The 16,227-nt window shown below is 36.5% G+C and overlaps 1 protein-coding gene across 1 annotated transcript in view; it reads right to left on the bottom strand.

Annotated features, from left to right (window-relative positions):
* The window catches only part of fbn2b (fibrillin 2b), a 66,251-nt gene that overhangs the window by 29,044 nt on the left and 20,980 nt on the right, over window positions 1-16,227 (bottom strand). The window contains exons 10-25 of the mRNA XM_067396782.1: window positions 14,864-14,989; window positions 9,693-9,845; window positions 7,396-7,587; window positions 7,170-7,310; window positions 6,894-7,013; window positions 5,948-6,073; window positions 5,519-5,641; window positions 4,040-4,315; window positions 3,872-3,925; window positions 3,114-3,239; window positions 2,817-2,942; window positions 2,580-2,699; window positions 1,878-2,015; window positions 1,090-1,140; window positions 884-1,009; window positions 460-687 (exon numbers count right to left, since the gene is read on the bottom strand). Coding sequence (XP_067252883.1) covers window positions 460-687; window positions 884-1,009; window positions 1,090-1,140; window positions 1,878-2,015; window positions 2,580-2,699; window positions 2,817-2,942; window positions 3,114-3,239; window positions 3,872-3,925; window positions 4,040-4,315; window positions 5,519-5,641; window positions 5,948-6,073; window positions 6,894-7,013; window positions 7,170-7,310; window positions 7,396-7,587; window positions 9,693-9,845; window positions 14,864-14,989 — 2,226 coding nt within the window. The remainder of the gene's footprint in view (window positions 1-459; window positions 688-883; window positions 1,010-1,089; window positions 1,141-1,877; window positions 2,016-2,579; window positions 2,700-2,816; window positions 2,943-3,113; window positions 3,240-3,871; window positions 3,926-4,039; window positions 4,316-5,518; window positions 5,642-5,947; window positions 6,074-6,893; window positions 7,014-7,169; window positions 7,311-7,395; window positions 7,588-9,692; window positions 9,846-14,863; window positions 14,990-16,227) is intronic.

The following is a 16,227-nucleotide window of genomic DNA, read 5'->3' as shown; positions in this document are numbered from 1 at the left end:
ATATTGTCAATTTGTATATATAATTTATATGAATTAATTTTTTTGTTTATTTAAATTTTTAGGTAAAATATGTTCAAAAAGTTGTAAAGCCCAAATATATATAATTATTTAATAATTTCAAAATATAGATAAAATAAAATTTTATTTTAGGGATAGTTTGGTCTGAAATAATTATATAAAATTTTTACAATTAAAAAACATATAATTTTGATATTATAAATTAAATAATTTGCCATGTTTTACAGTATAATATAATAAATGTGAGCCATATTATCGGTTACAGATATTAATGTTTTCATCAGCCGATATTAGAAGCCGATAATATCCGCAAACTTTTTTTCTAACAATGTTTTCAAATGTTGATGTATAATATCGGCAATATCGGTTATCATCCAAAACGATTATCATTATCATATCGGTCCAGATTTCTATATACGTTCATCTCTATAGATAAATGACCTTTGTAGAAGGGTCTTCCTGTCAGGATGTCCCCTCGGTTGGCGATTCCGGGTCCACGTGGGCAGATGGTTTTGTATTCGGGCGTGTTGGGTTTGGGACACGCCTCACAGTCGACGCCCCACGCCGCTCCCACCGTACAACAGCACATGTCCACACGGTACCGGCCCGGTAGCGGCTCCACACACTCATCCTCGTCCCATTTCATGTAACACTGCTCGCTTCGGATATCTGCGGGACACACAAAACTCTTTACATCGCCGCTGTTTGCTTCACACATGTTGTTAATTACAAAAAAACGGTTTTGTTTTGGATCAATGTTACTTTTAGGGATAATTTGGTTTAGTAAGTCATAATAATTTTTATACTTTCCTAAATACATAAGATAAAATTAATACTTTAATGTATACATGTTCAGCTCACATACCAACACATGTTCGTCCGGCTCCGTCCAGCGTCAGTCCCTCGGGACACTCGCATCGGAACGAGCCCTGTGTGTTCACGCATCGGCCGTTTGTGCACACGCCGGGGAAAACCTCGCACTCGTTAATATCTACAGATGGAGCAGAGAAGTGAGGCATCGTCATGCAGTGCACTAGATAAATGCAGCAAAGGATTGTGGGTAGAACGTACCTTCACATACAAGTCCTTTTTTGCGAGCGAAACCTTTCGAGCAGGCAGGATCTGTAGAAAATACAGGTCAAAAACTTGTTTAATAAAAACAAACACTTGGCAATAGCGTTTACTTTTGCATGTAAGCGTACAAAAGTAAACTTTTAAATGGAAAAAATTATATAGAAATTATTATAAAAATAAAATTATATATGAGCAAAAGTGATGTATCGAATAATTTTCATATCATTTAAAGTTTTCAAATCATTTAAGTTTTCAAATGATAAAAAGTGTCTATAAATTATAATAACAAATAAAAATAAGTGTATATAAGCAAGTTATAAATTAAATATGTAATATTTAAACAAAATATAAATTACAATAAAAAATAAATAAAATTATATACAAGCAAAAGTAATAAATAATTTTCATATATATATATATATATATATATATATATATATATATATATATATATATATATATATATATATATATATATATATATAGTAATTAAGAATTTTTCATATAAAAAGTTTCTATAAATTATAATAAAAATAAAAATATTATATATAAGCAAAAGTGATATCAAATCATTTTAAAATATATAAAATAATTTAGAATTTTTCAAATAATAAAATTATCTATAAAATATAATAATAAAAATAAAAAGATTATATATAATAATAATATATATATATATATATATATATATATATATATATATATATATATATATATATATATATATATATATATATATATATATATATTATAAATTATTATTATTTTTTTGCATATGAACTAACCAATTTCACAGCGTTCACATGGGCTTCCCCAGGCCGCCCCCAGCGTAGAGCAGCACTCGGACTTCAGCGTGGCCCCGTTTATATTCACCTCACAGCGGCCATCCTGGATGTTCAGCCAGCAGGTTCCTTTCATGCTGTCTGCATGGAGCAAATACGTGCAAGAGAACCAAGAGAGTGTGACAATGACAAATGGAAGTTGTGACATTTGAAGCGGCTCCCCTGCGGAGAGTCGATGCATTTCTGCAGATATATAAAAACCAACTTGGATATCTAGCGGGACGGGATCACAGTGGGCATTCATCCTGAAAGCACAAACGCGCGACCTATTGCCTTCATACTCCATTAATTTCAATCAAACGACGTTCGGTTTCTGACAAAGAAAGAAAACTGCCTGGCTAGAAATGAATAAAAGTAGCAGAATGTTACCTCTAAAAAGGAAATAAACAATGGGGCATAATAGGTCCCCTTTAAATTGTAATGTTGACGTGCATTCTCTGTAAAGCTGCTTTGAAACGATAAGTATTGTGAAAAGCGCTATAAAAATAAATGTGAATTGAATTGACATATATTTAATAACATTTAATAGCCACTAAAATATCCATAAGAGATCCACCAATCAGAGAACTCGCTGTTACCATGGACACATTTCTGTTGGCACAGAACCGCGTTGTTCTTTAGCCTAAAACGAATGTTCGTACTTACCGACGCAGATGGTGTTGGTGGAGTCCAGCTTGCTGCCGTGGGAACATTCGCAGTTGAAGGAACCGGCTACGTTGCGGCACACGGCGTTGATGCAGGGGTTCGAGTCGCACTCGTTGATGTCTGAACGAAAGGACGACAGGTCAGAGCACAGGACACAATATTATTCATTGTATATGGCATTACGATATAAATTTACGAAAAAAAAGATGTGAAAAAAATGCTTGTAATTGTAGTCACCTTCGCACGTCTCAGATTCGACTTTGAAGGAGAATCCTTTGGGGCAAGAGCAAGTGTAACTTCCGGGCGTGTTTCTACACATGCCGTTGTCGCACAACAACCGATTCACCGAACACTCGTTAATGTCTGAAAGATACGCAAAAAATTTACGAAATTAATCAAACAACTTTACTAGGTGTTAGAACAATTGTTATACAAAAAGTATTTTTTACATAAAACAAAACATTAGTAGAAGCTATGTCTTGCGTAATAAGAATAATAATAATAATAATAATAATAAAAAGTAACGCAACTTACCCACGCAATTCTTTCCGCTTGCGTCAGACTCGTAGCCGCTGTTACAGATGCAACGGTAGCTCCCCCGCAAGTTCTCGCAGATACCGTTTTGACAGATATCTGGATCCAAAGAGCACTCGTTGATGTCTACAAAGAAAACGAATACAGTGCGTTAGCAATTAGCATTCGCAAAGAAATGGAATACAGTGCGTTAGCATTTAGCATTCGCAAAGAAATCGAATGCAGTTCGTTAGCATTTAGCATTCGCAAAGAAACTGAATACAGACCATTAGCATTTAGTATTCACAAAGAAATTTGCAAAGAAATTGAATACAGTCTGTTAGCATTTATCATTCGCAAAGAAATCGAATGCAGTTCGTTAGCATTTAGCATCTGCAAAGAAATCAAATACAGTCTGTTAGAATTTAGCATTCGCAAAGAAATTGAATACAGTCCGTTAGCATTTGCAAAGAAACTGAATACAGTTTGTTAGCATTTACCATTTGCACAGAAATGGAAATCAGTTCGTTAGCATTTAGCATTCGCAAAGAAATCGAATACAGTTTGTTAGCATTTAGCATTTGCAAAGAAATCGAAATCAGTTCGTTAGCATTTAGCATTCGCAAATCGAATACAGTTCATTAGCATTTAGCATTTGCAAAGAAATCGAATACAGTTCATTAGCATTTAGCATTTGCAAAGAAATCGAATACAGTTCATTAGCATTTGCAAACGTCTGTGCTTTAGAAGCTCTAGCATACTAGTAAATACAGACTCACCTTGTCCATCTGCGGTGTGTCCACGTCCGCTGCTGCACACCGCCTGAAACTCGGCTGCAAACAAACAAAATATGTTAACTACCCGCTAACGCACAAGCAAAAGCTAATGTATGTTGTGTTAATATTAAAATATCGTTCTAGACTGGAAGGTGTGTCCCTGCAGTCTACCTGAGTTGAACGCCGGGCAAGGTTGGCAGGGTTCTCCGAAGCCGTGTTCTGGGTTGGCGCAACAGCATTCAGACTTCGTCACCGCCCTGGGGAGCGGGCGCGAACACGTGCCCATCTTTATTGCGCCGTAGCAGGTGGTGCGCATATGGGTGTCCACGCAGACGCGCCCGTCCACATCGATGGCCAGGCCTCGCGGGCACTCACAGCGGAAAGAGCCCTCGGTGTTCACGCAGCGGCCGTTCATACAGAGGCCCGAAGTCTGGCATTCATCAATGTCTGTTAGAGTGAAACGAAGGACATAGCGTAAACCGTTAGCGAACAACACGCCGATAACAAACGGTCATGAGATGCGCAACCGACGACATCTGACTTCACTGACATGAAAACTAGCTTCATATCTCCTGAGGCACCAGTTTTGACATCAATGACAATCATTGGTTCTTGTGTCTTATGACTTTTCGCCATTTCACGCCAAAAATGGTCATTAAAGACTTCATTGATAAATGTTCACCAGATGCGAAAACCAAAGACGCATCAAGCCAGATTTGACGTCAAATTTTCAAAAATGCACAAGTGGAAATGAGATTAACAATTTAGCGTCTGTTTCTCGCATAAAACTATCGTACGATTTTAGGAGACTTGAAATATAGCATATAGACATAAACGCAAATGAGATTGAAGATTGAAGAGTGCTGAGGGCAAGATTTTCAGAGAATAAAGACTTAATTTTTGGTTATTAAAGACTATTAAAAATTTAGCGTCTGTTTCTCGCACAAAACTATCGTACGATTTTAGGAGACTTGAAATATAGCGTATAGACGCAAATGCAAATGAGATTGAAGAGTTTTGCTGAGGAAACGATTTTCAGAGAAGAACAACTTAAATTTTGGTCATTAAAGACCTAATTGACAAATGTTCACCAGATGCGAAAACTAAAGACGTGTCAACTCAGATTTGACGTCAAATTTTCAAAAATGCATATAACAATTTAGCATCTGATTCTCGCACAAAACTATCATATGACTTTAGGAGACTTGAAATATAGCGTTTAGACGCAAATGCAAATGAGATTGAAGAGCTTTGCTGAGGAAACGATTTTCAGAGAAGAACAACTTAAACTTTGGTCATTAAAGACCTAATTGACAAATGTTCACCAGATGCGAAAACCAAAGACGCGTCACGTAAGATTTGACGTCAAATTTTGGAAAGTGGAAATGAGATTTTAGCAATTTGCCATCTGTTTCTCACACAAAACTGTACTATGATAGATTTTCAGAGAATACCCACTTAAATTTTGGTTATTATAGATTGGAATATAGCATATAGACTCAGAATATAGCGCACAAGTTACTAAACTATTTTCTTGGCATTTATTTAATAGTTTTTTGGTCGTTTTTTTTTGGTGCTTGACAGGTGTGAGGGTGAGTAAATCGTTTTTGGGTTTAATAATCCATCAAGGTAACTCGCACACATGCTCACCGGTGCAGTAGCGTCCATTGGGTGCCAACGCAAATCCAGGTTTGCAGATGCACTTGAAGCTTCCGTCTTCGTTTATGCACATGCCGTTGAGGCACATGTTGGTGGTGGCACATTCATCATGGTCTGGAGGACAAGAAAACACCATTACACTATAAAACAAACAGTGGATGTTGAATTGTGTTCTTGAACTAGCTGTATTTGTCAAAATCATTCATGAAAAACTATTGTTGACCTTCTAACTATTGCACCCTTCACCAACCCTGAAACTTTTTTGTCAAACATTAAGGCTTTAAAGCTTTATAGTGTACAACCAAACAAAAATGAGTGAAAACATAAAAATATAGAGCGTGCATTAAATGGAAACACACACACATATATATTAGGCTGTTCAGATTGGTGTTACGTTAGAGTCGCAGTTGAAGCTCTTACCGACGCAGTTCTTCCCATCAGGGCTGATTTCAAAGCCAGCGTTACAGATGCACTGGAAACTTCCATCGGTGTTCACACAGCGTCCGTTTCGGCACATAACCCCATTCACGATGCACTCGTCAATGTCTGAAGCAACAGGAATGTATTAGTTACAGTTGTCCACCAGAGGGCGCTGGGCCGAGAAAAGTGAATATGTGCTGACTTTGACCATGAAAATTCATTGAAAATATTGTTCACATTAAACTGTCATTTGAGAGCAGGATACAGAGCATAGTCACATTATTTTGCAGTTTTTCCTCTGTTTAGTGAGTAATGCAAAATAACTTTTAAAATGTCAAATGTTTTAAATATATTAAAATTAATTTTTGGTAATTATATCAAAAATTTAGTAATAAATATCAATATTACATTACAAAAACCTTAACTGAAATAAGTTTAAGTTGCAGTTGCAATATTATGCAAATAATAAAAAAGCTACAATTTAAAAAAAATATATATATAAAAACAACAAAGACAACAAAATGACTAAAACTTATATTAAATATTACAAATATGATAAATAAATAATTTAATAGTATAATACTAAATAATATAAATATAAAAATACTAAAATAAGTAATATCAGCCATCTTGCCGTTTAGAGAATTAAAAAATACATAAAATTAAAACAATTTCCGATATTAAAATACTGTCAATGTAGTATTTAATCATTTTTTGTTTTAGTTTGAGTAGGAAATTGCTTAAAATAATAATAAAATAATAATAATAACAACTAAAAAACAATCTAGGCATGGAGAATGAGACTAATGTAATGATGTTTTCTATTTAATGCTGTTTTTTTAAGCATTCTGAATGTAAAAATGTTAGCATTAAATTTTAAAAGAGAACCTAAAGAAATGTTTTTTGGCATAAAATAGGCATTAGACCAGAATAACAAGCAACAAACCAATGCAGGCCTGTTTGGTCGGCGTTCCCTGGTATCCCTCGTGACATCTGCAGTGATACGATCCTTGCGTGTTGACGCAGTCTCCGTTCACACACGGGTTACTGGTGCACTCTTCCACGTCTGAGGGTAGAGGGCAGACGTATGAGAACCTACTAACACTATTTATCAATAATGCGCGTTAAAATATTGGCCAAATTGGCACCACCTACAGATGGCAAAACAGTTCAGTAAACACTTTGGTTCCTGACTTTTAGATGCAAAAACACACAGACTCACCAATGCACTCCCCGCGCACATCCTGTCTGTAACCCATGTTGCATTCGCAGCGGTAGCTGGTCGGCGTGGGAATACAGCGGCCGTTCAGGCACAGGTTGGTGAAATGCTTGCACACGTCGATCGTGGTCTCGTTCAGCTGGCCTGAGCACAAACGAAAACACAGCGTTCAATTCTCAGCGTTGAACATGCGAGTCAGTCGGAGGAAAATCCGGCAACTTCAACTCACTGAGTGGAATCTTCTGGCCGCCGTTGCCGTTGTTGCCGTTTCCGAAGGTGTGCTCGCCGCCGTAAATGTAGCCGCCGCCGTTCCCGTTCTGCGAGGGCACTTTTCCGTAACCGCCGCCGTTGCCGTCGTGGATGATGCCGCCGTTGCCGGTGCCGAAAGGAAGCCTCTGGATGCACAGTCGCCTGTATTCGTCTGGAAATCAATTGCAATTCATGTCATGTTGCAATTCCTACACATGTTCCTACTTTAAATGCAAACTAATGCATTTTATATAATGTACATATTAAATTTAGATAGTATAAGTTGTGAAAACAACTACATAATGCGCAGACTACTGAGCTCTACTTGCACATTGAATGAAAGCAGAAAAATCGAGGTGTTAGCCGAGGATTTGGCAGCCGCTTGGCTCGTACATTCCTGCGGATGAAACATGACTGTGTCAAAGAGGAGGGAAGAGCGTAAAACACTCGGGTGTGAAGACGTGGGACTGAAAGAGAGCGTTTTATTATCCTGAGGGAAGATCGCTCTGCTGACCTGACGTGTGTTTATCGTGATTTTGCAGTGAGGTACAGTACGTCTGGAGCGATTCTTCAAAGAGCGTTGCATAAAGGTCAGACATCTAAAGAAATTCCTCCTTTGAAATTATGTTTTTGTTGTAATGCAGTACGAGAAGAGTCAACACTCATGACAGGATCGTAATGTAATTTAAAGTTTATGCAGTTCAGAACTACATTAAAAAAAAACCCACACAAATTCTTTCTGTATTGATGCACATCATGTTGAAAAAGGAAGTCTGGGCCTTTTTAGAAATAGCCAGTTGTCTTTAGTTTACATTAAAGGCACAATATATAATTTTCCGTCACTAGAGGTCGCCTATTCAAAACCAAGGCGTAGCTTTATGATGCTGAAATCATGGGAGTTGTCATCAGAAATCATGTTCATGGATGAGGTTATTAACGTTACTGTGGTATAAAGCAGAACGGGGCCGAGTGCTGTGGGAGCTGATATTTTAATCCAAAAATCTTACATATTGTGCCTTTAAATTTAGCTACTTGATATCACTATTCAGAGGCAGTTGAGAAGTTCATCACGGATGATTTCCGTGATACAGAAAATGCGGAATCCAGTCATAAAAACGGAAATTAGTATATAACGTGGAATGTTACAGAATTTGTCAAATTTTTGATGAATGAATAAAAAGCAGGTCAGTACACTTAAATCGCGATATAGACTAGTGTCCGTGAATATTAAACCGAAAATAGACTATTTCATTTACCTCACACACACACACACACACACACACACACACACACACACACACACACACACACACACATACTCACACTAAGGAAAAATCTCTTTTTATTCCATGTTTTAATTTTAACAGTTGTGCAGCACATTGTTTTACAAAAAAAGCTTCATTTCGTGATTAAAAGATCAATTAAATAGTATGCAAAAAATACGGAACAGAATTACTGAAAAAAAAAAAAATAAAAAATTTCATAAAAATACTTTTTTTAATTAATACATTTTGTTGTTTTTAAGAATTCAATTAATTAGACATGCTTTTTGATTATAAAAATGTAATTAAACCATAAAAATGGAATCCAGAAAATTAAAAGAGAAAACAGAATTTGGTAAAAAATAAAACAGAATTTGAGCCGGGGAAAGAATAAAACGTATATCATAGGGCCCTAAATTATTATTATTTTTTTTTTTTGGTTAAACTTTTTATAAATTGTTGGTAAATTGGATAAGTTTCATTATTTGAATTAATTAGGCATGTTTTTTGTTTACTAAAGTTTAATTTAACCATTAAAATGGAGTCTAAAAAAAAAAACTGAAAAAAAAAAAAAAAAAAAAAAAACGGAATCCAGAAAAATAAAAAAATGGAAAAAACGTAATTTGGGAAAAAATAAAAGCTAACACATACAAGTCCCAAATGACACACTATACACAATGCACTTATGAAAGGTTATTTTGTCATTCAACACCGGAATCTGTTAACCCCATCCCCATCCCTTATAAGGAAAGCTGTCACAGTTGAGCGCATGAAACATCCAACATTCCACACTTTTTTTCCAGTTAATTAAGTGCAACATTTAAAAAGGGAACCTTTTCTTTTTGGAATTTTCAGAATTAGTGGAATTTAGGAACACTATTTATCTAATTGGCATAGAATAATGCATAAATGTCTAAAAATCTGTCTAAAAAGTTCTAAATGTCTGGAATTAGCAATAGTGATGGTAACGTTTGACTTTGCAAACACTGCTAGTGATTGACGTTAGCCTACTCACCAGATCCTCTGACGGGGCACATCTCCGGGATGTGTCCGAGGGCCCAGCAGCGGCCCGTGTCGCAGCAGCACTGTCCCTTGGTGTACTGACCGGACAATTCACTCGCGCAGCGGCCGTTCGCCAAAGACGAGAAACACGCACCGAGCCGATGATCTGTGACAGAGAGTGAGAGATCAGCATGCTATTTCTGCATAATATGTCAAGTGTTTACAATGTGAATTTTGTCAGTATGATGTATCCCACTATGTACCATTCAAAAGTTTACTATTTTTAATGTTTTCTACTCATTAAACCTGCATTTATTTGGTCAAAAATACAGAAAAAAAATGTAATATTGTAAAATATTATTACAATTTAAAATAATGGTTTTCTATTATTATATACTTTAAAATATAATTTATGTCTGTGATGCAAAGCTGAATTTTCAGCATCATTACTCCAGTCTTCAGTGTCACATGATCCTTCAGAAATCATTCTAATATGCTGATTTATTACAAATGTTGTGCTGCTTAATATTTTTTATAACGTGATACTTATTTTCAGGATTCTTTGATGAATCAAAAGTTAAAAAAGAGCAGAATTTATTTAAATTAAATCTTTTGTAACAATATACTCTACTGTTCAAAAGTTTGGGGTCAGTATTTCTTTCTTTTTTGGAAGAAATTTATACTTTTTTTTTCAGCAAGGATGTGTTAAATTGATTAAAAAGTGATAATAAAGATTTACATTGTTAGAAAATATTTATATTTTGAATAAATGCTGTTCATATATATATATATATATATATATATATATATATATATATATATATACATATATACATACATATATATATATTCTACCATTCAGCTGTGCATTAACCTCCAAATACCACAAATGTTTTTCTCAGAGTACAGTCACACTTCACAGGAAGTCAGGTCCATGCGTGCCCTTTAAACAGTCCCCTAGCAGGAAGTTAATTTATGAGGTGGGAGCTTGGAAAGGCCACTGGAGGACTAAAAGTATACAGGCTTGGGAACAGGGTTGAGATAGGACGTTTCAGACAGTCAAGGTCAACGAGGGGGCTGGTTGAGATAGGGAACATACTAGTTTGCATACACTGCTACATTAGTGTGTCTGAACCATGTGAAAAGGGGGGTGAAAGTCGATTAACTCGGCTAATGAGCCAGCACTCTGCCATAAATCAAATCCATGTGGAGTAATCTTGGCCAATTACGTCGGACACAAGAAACTCTTGGTCTGGAGGTTCCAGGCGCACACTCCAGAACTACAACCCCCTGGGATCGACCCGGCCGGGGGGTTTTGCAAGCGTGGTGATGGGAACGCTGGCTTCAATTGGAACCAGACCTTCTCTAGAGCCTCAAAGTGAGATTTCTCGTGTTCGTACATGGCTCGGCGGTGCATTAACGCTGATTAGCGTCAGGCTAAATGACTCCCTACGGCCTGGTTCTGTGCGATACAGAGCACTAGCCAGGGGGCGAACACAAAGATTTTGCACCGTTGGTTTCTGGCCTAAAACAACGTCTAAATAGCTAGTTGGCATTTGGAAGAACTTGCACAGATGAGTTGCTCACAATAGCTACATCTTCGGACTTTTGCGTACCCCCTCTCTTCCACTTTAAGGGTCAATATTTGCCCACCTATATATTTTTACCTTTTATAAATGACTTTATAAAATAATGTTTTAAATAAAAATGTTCAATAGATAAATATGCAATGGTAAAACTTTTAAATATTAAACTAAAACTGCCAGTAGGTGGCAGCAAGTCACTGTTTTTATGAGTGAATCATCGAGTCATTCATTCAGTAACGAAGCAAGTGGCTGTGAATGAATCATTGAATCAGTGACTCTCTCGATTCGTTCAAAGCTGCAGAATTGTTCGCGAAACACAGACGTGTGTTGTAGTTCGGCTGTGGTTTCGTTATGGCTATCATTTCATTGCAACTAAATACTGACAGTACTGTGTTTAAAACGTTTTATTTTATTGACCTGTTGTATAATAATGTCACGTTTGCAGTCATGTGGATATTCGGGAACAACTGCATTATTGTTCGTTATCATCATTAAATACAAGAACTTACTCCGATACAAAAACATACCTTGTGTAAGTTTGAGTCTTAAATTGAAATTAATCCATTATCTGTGTCTATATTTGTTACGACAGTAATTTAGCACGATTTAAGGCAGGAGATTCGGTACGCAATCTATCGTATGCATGCTGCTTGTGTGGATACAGTCATTTTTGACTGCAAATGAAGAGGTAATTTGATTTTGGCAGTTAGAAATACATGCTCGGCTTTAATATTATAAATTATTTTAAGGTACAATTAAATGAACTACTCAGCATTTTGCTCGCGTACCCCCTTTTGTCACCTCACGTACCCCCAGTGTTACGCGTACCCCAGTTTGGGAACCACTGATTTATGGGTAAACATGTCGTGACTAAACATTTGTCATGGTTTTCGAATATTCCCATTTTCACAATGCACAAAAAGCAATGTGCGTCAGTTTTCGCAGGACAAAAATGCCGTCAAAAACGGCAATAACAGCCATCACGAAAGTAATAGTAATGGGGTAAATTCTGATGATGATAACGTCAGCTTTCGAATGTTCTCCCATGGCATCATTCTCCATTTTGGCTTCTAACTAGAGTCTTTATTTTGTATGTCAACAAACAGAAAAACATACAGACTGCCCGCGTTCTCCACCATGACGGGATCCATATGTACGCTAAAAGTTTGCTGCAAATCCAGACGGGTTTCTGGGAATGTATGAGGGCCACGTCAATGCGTCATCCAGGACCGATATCTCACGTTTCTTTATTCGCACCCGGGGACCTGTCAAATCAGGGGGTTACGAGAGACATATGGGGCGAGAGGAGTGAGAAACTCAAGACGGCGTGTATAAAGAGATGGATATACACAGATATACACAGAGAAGGGAGTTTGAGGGAAACGGACAGTGAAGAGAAAAGACAAAGGCACTGCCAGAGTCAACAGTGTCTTTGCCTCACTGTACTGGAATGTTAGCAGGAGGAAATAGCATCCATGTGGCTCTATTTTCACCGCTGTCCTCTGACGATTGATCCCCCTGAGAGACTATGCGAGACCTGTTCGCCAATAGAAACCAACAAACTATCTCCGTAACCAGTCTGGTTTCAAACTAAAGAAAGACTAGCTAGTCTTTGCACATGTTTTTAAAGGCAACATTTAAATTTGCCAGTGCATGTGACCTTTGTGACGTCAACAGAAAAGAAAAGTCATTTTTTAAGGGCAGAATGGTTTCTGAATTGAATGGTACATAAGTTGTTGAATTCATGAAACAAGCTGAATATACTTTCCAGGTAAATTATTTGTAAAACACCATAATAGTGTTAACTTTTTTCTTACGAATAATTTATGCAGGAATTGGTTCTGCTTGTGTTTTCCAGAATGTTTTGACGAAAGATCAAGAAAATAACTTTTGTAGAACAATCATTGTAAGAGAAGCATGAATATGGTATCTTTCACCCAAGAAATGTCAGACCACCCACTTTTTAATTAATTTCATATCACAATCATATCCTGCACAGAGCAGAAAAGGGGATTTTTTCGTGTTAATGTTAATCTGAAATGCATTGAAGCGTGCAACACAAGGCTGAGGTTTCATAAGACACTTTACATGAAAAATATCAAGGTTTTGGAAGGGTTTTACAGCCTGACGTTAAAAGAAAACAATTAAATTTTTATGACAAATTTCTTATAAACTCTTTACTTTAATGCATTAATGATGTCATAAAAATGTTCTTTTATGACACATTAATTCAAAAGTTTCTTCTGAATTATTATAACCTTTTAAAGTTTATCTGATGCTACAGAAGAGCCATCTTTTGCTAAAACGGACCAACTATTTTGCTTTCTAGCAACAGAAATTAAAAAAAAAAACTTGGTAGGATGTTAACACAAACATGAACATACAATGAGTAGATCCTAGATGTTATGTTCTCAAAATAAGAAACCAATTTGTAAAATAAATATTTCTGTGCCACTAGCACCACCAAATGCAATGGCAAAAATGTCAAGTCATGTCTTGAGCAAATGGGTAGTCTCACAAAAACCCAACCCAAACATTATTGGTTGTGCAGAAGTTTGGGGATTTTTGTGCCAGTGTTGTTTTGAAATGCTTAGAAGCATGTTACATGACAGCCGCTTGACACAAATCAAGCTCCTTAAAAGGGTTTTACAGCCTGATGCCACAATAGAACATTTTAAGTTCTTATGATGCCTTTTTAAATGTTTATGTTGTAATAAAATGGTTTCTATAACATTAGAACAACTGTGACTTCATAAGAACCTTTTTGAATTTATGTGAAGCTACAGAAGAGCCAACTTTTGTTAAAATGGACCAAGTATTTTATGTTTTCTAGCAATAGAAATTAAAAAAAATAGCAAGATGTTAACACAAACAATGAGTAAATTCTGACACTGAAAGATGTCTCAAAATCTCAAGTTCTCAAAATAAGAAACCAGTTTGTAAAATAAATGCAACGGTAAAAATATTGTCAAGTCATGGTTTAGACAAACCCACGGTTATTATTGTAAACTAAGACTAAGGCTATTACAAACATTTATGTTCAATTAAATACATAAAATCCAAATCTTGGTTACTAAACAAAAATTTGAAATGTTACCTTGGCAATACGTTTAAGTTGAAGCACTAAAAATATTAATTGGAAATAAATAAAAATAAAAATAAATTAAACCTAAATTACTAAAAGAAAATTACTAAAAGGTAAAGTAAAATTACCATGAAAACTACAAATGTAAAAATTAAAGCTAATTCACAATATTGATAAAACTAAAATAACACGGTTATAACTCAAACACATTATTGGTTGAGCAAAATTTTTAAATGGAGCTGCTAAAAAAACTGCAATTCCATCTAGCACCACTAGTGATGCAAAATTTAACTCATCCAGGTTTGTTTAGACTTTTAAACCAACAGTTCTATGTTGTTTGCGGTTGAAGATACAGGCCTACACATACGTGAGCACACTTGCCCGGGCTTGAATCAGTTGACCGCACACAAGTTCATCCTATGAGTCACACAGGCAATATGAAGCACGGCTCAGATGCGGCTCATGAGCGTAAGGTCATGACAACAAGCGTGTGTGCAAATGAAAGAGTCTCACCGACACATCTGGACCCGTCTGCGCTGGTGACGTATCCTCGTGGACAGGTGCACACATAGCTGCCGGCGGTGTTGGTACATTCTCCTCCGTCACACACTCCGGATATGGTTGTGCATTCATCAATATCTGAAACAGAAACAGATGTGTAATAGCGCCCCCTACCAAATAACGGTGAAAACACGGAAAATTCCATCAATGGCGGAGAAAGAGTTAAGAAATTGAAAAGGTACTTGTACATTCTTATGATGTCACAGAAGGAACTAAGTTCTCATGATGGAAGATCCTTTTTAAATTAATATGATGTCACAAAAAGGTTATTCTATGACCAAAGAACTTGAAAGGTTCTCCGACGGCAGCATAAAAACTTAAAAAAGCTTCTTCTATTTCATCGCAAGAACCTTTTTAAGTTTTTAATCACACACTCTGGTTCTTTCAGAAGTTGTAAACTGATTTTAGTCTGATAACCAAGGCCAAGTATTGCAGAAGAAACCAAAAAGTATGAACCAAACTAGATGAGACGCACTTGATATTTCTGGGGTTGGTTTTTTTGGGAGAAACATCTAAGAAGCAACTTATTTACATCTGTAGCAGGAGAAACAATTGAGATCTCACTGTGGTTTTTCTTTCCTGTGGGAATCGATTGGTATCGCTTGGCACCTCATCACATGACACGACTACGGGCGCAAAATCAAACCGAAAGTCAACAGATGGTAAAGTGTTTGGTTGGTTGTCGTTCTTATATTTATACACACGTGCAATTACATTTATTTAGTAAAATTATATGTGAACGCTGTGTGTCGGGTTTGTCGCATGAGATTGAGGAGGGATGTGGGAAGAGCATGACGAGCGGTTACGTGTTTGATGTGTTGGTGTGTGGAAACCGGGAGTCACGCTGTCCCACAGCAGCTGAAAACGGCCCTGCTGAAGTCATAAAAACCTCAGCAAAACAAACCCGCTCGTCAGCGGAGCCCCAGAAGCGGGACCAGACTTTACTCAGGGCGGACGTGAGGAGAGGGAAACGTCTGCTAATGACTGCTGGAGTGTGTGTTCACGTAATTGTACATTAGGAGAGCACTTTTTGTGGTTTTTGCATTGCACAGGCAATTGTTTATGTGATGGAATGGTTATGTTTGGTTCTGCTCTTCGTTTAAATAAAGAGGAAAAAGGATCAAAAGCACAAAAAAAACTTAGTTTATGACATTTTTGCACCATTATTTGGGTTCTTTGACTAGCTAACAATTAATTGGGCTAAAACAGTTAAAAATAAAGGTTCTAAAAGAGTTTCACAGCTTGATGGCAAAAAAGAATATTTCAAGATCTAATAATGCCATATAGTAACTTGTTTTTTAATCCTTCTGATTTTC

Source organism: Chanodichthys erythropterus, chromosome 10 (genome assembly GCF_024489055.1).
Source record: "Chanodichthys erythropterus isolate Z2021 chromosome 10, ASM2448905v1, whole genome shotgun sequence".
NCBI classification, from domain to species: Eukaryota; Metazoa; Chordata; class Actinopteri; order Cypriniformes; family Xenocyprididae; genus Chanodichthys; species Chanodichthys erythropterus.
Note: the sequence above shows the minus strand (reverse complement) of the source record. Positions and strands in the feature narration are given on the sequence as shown.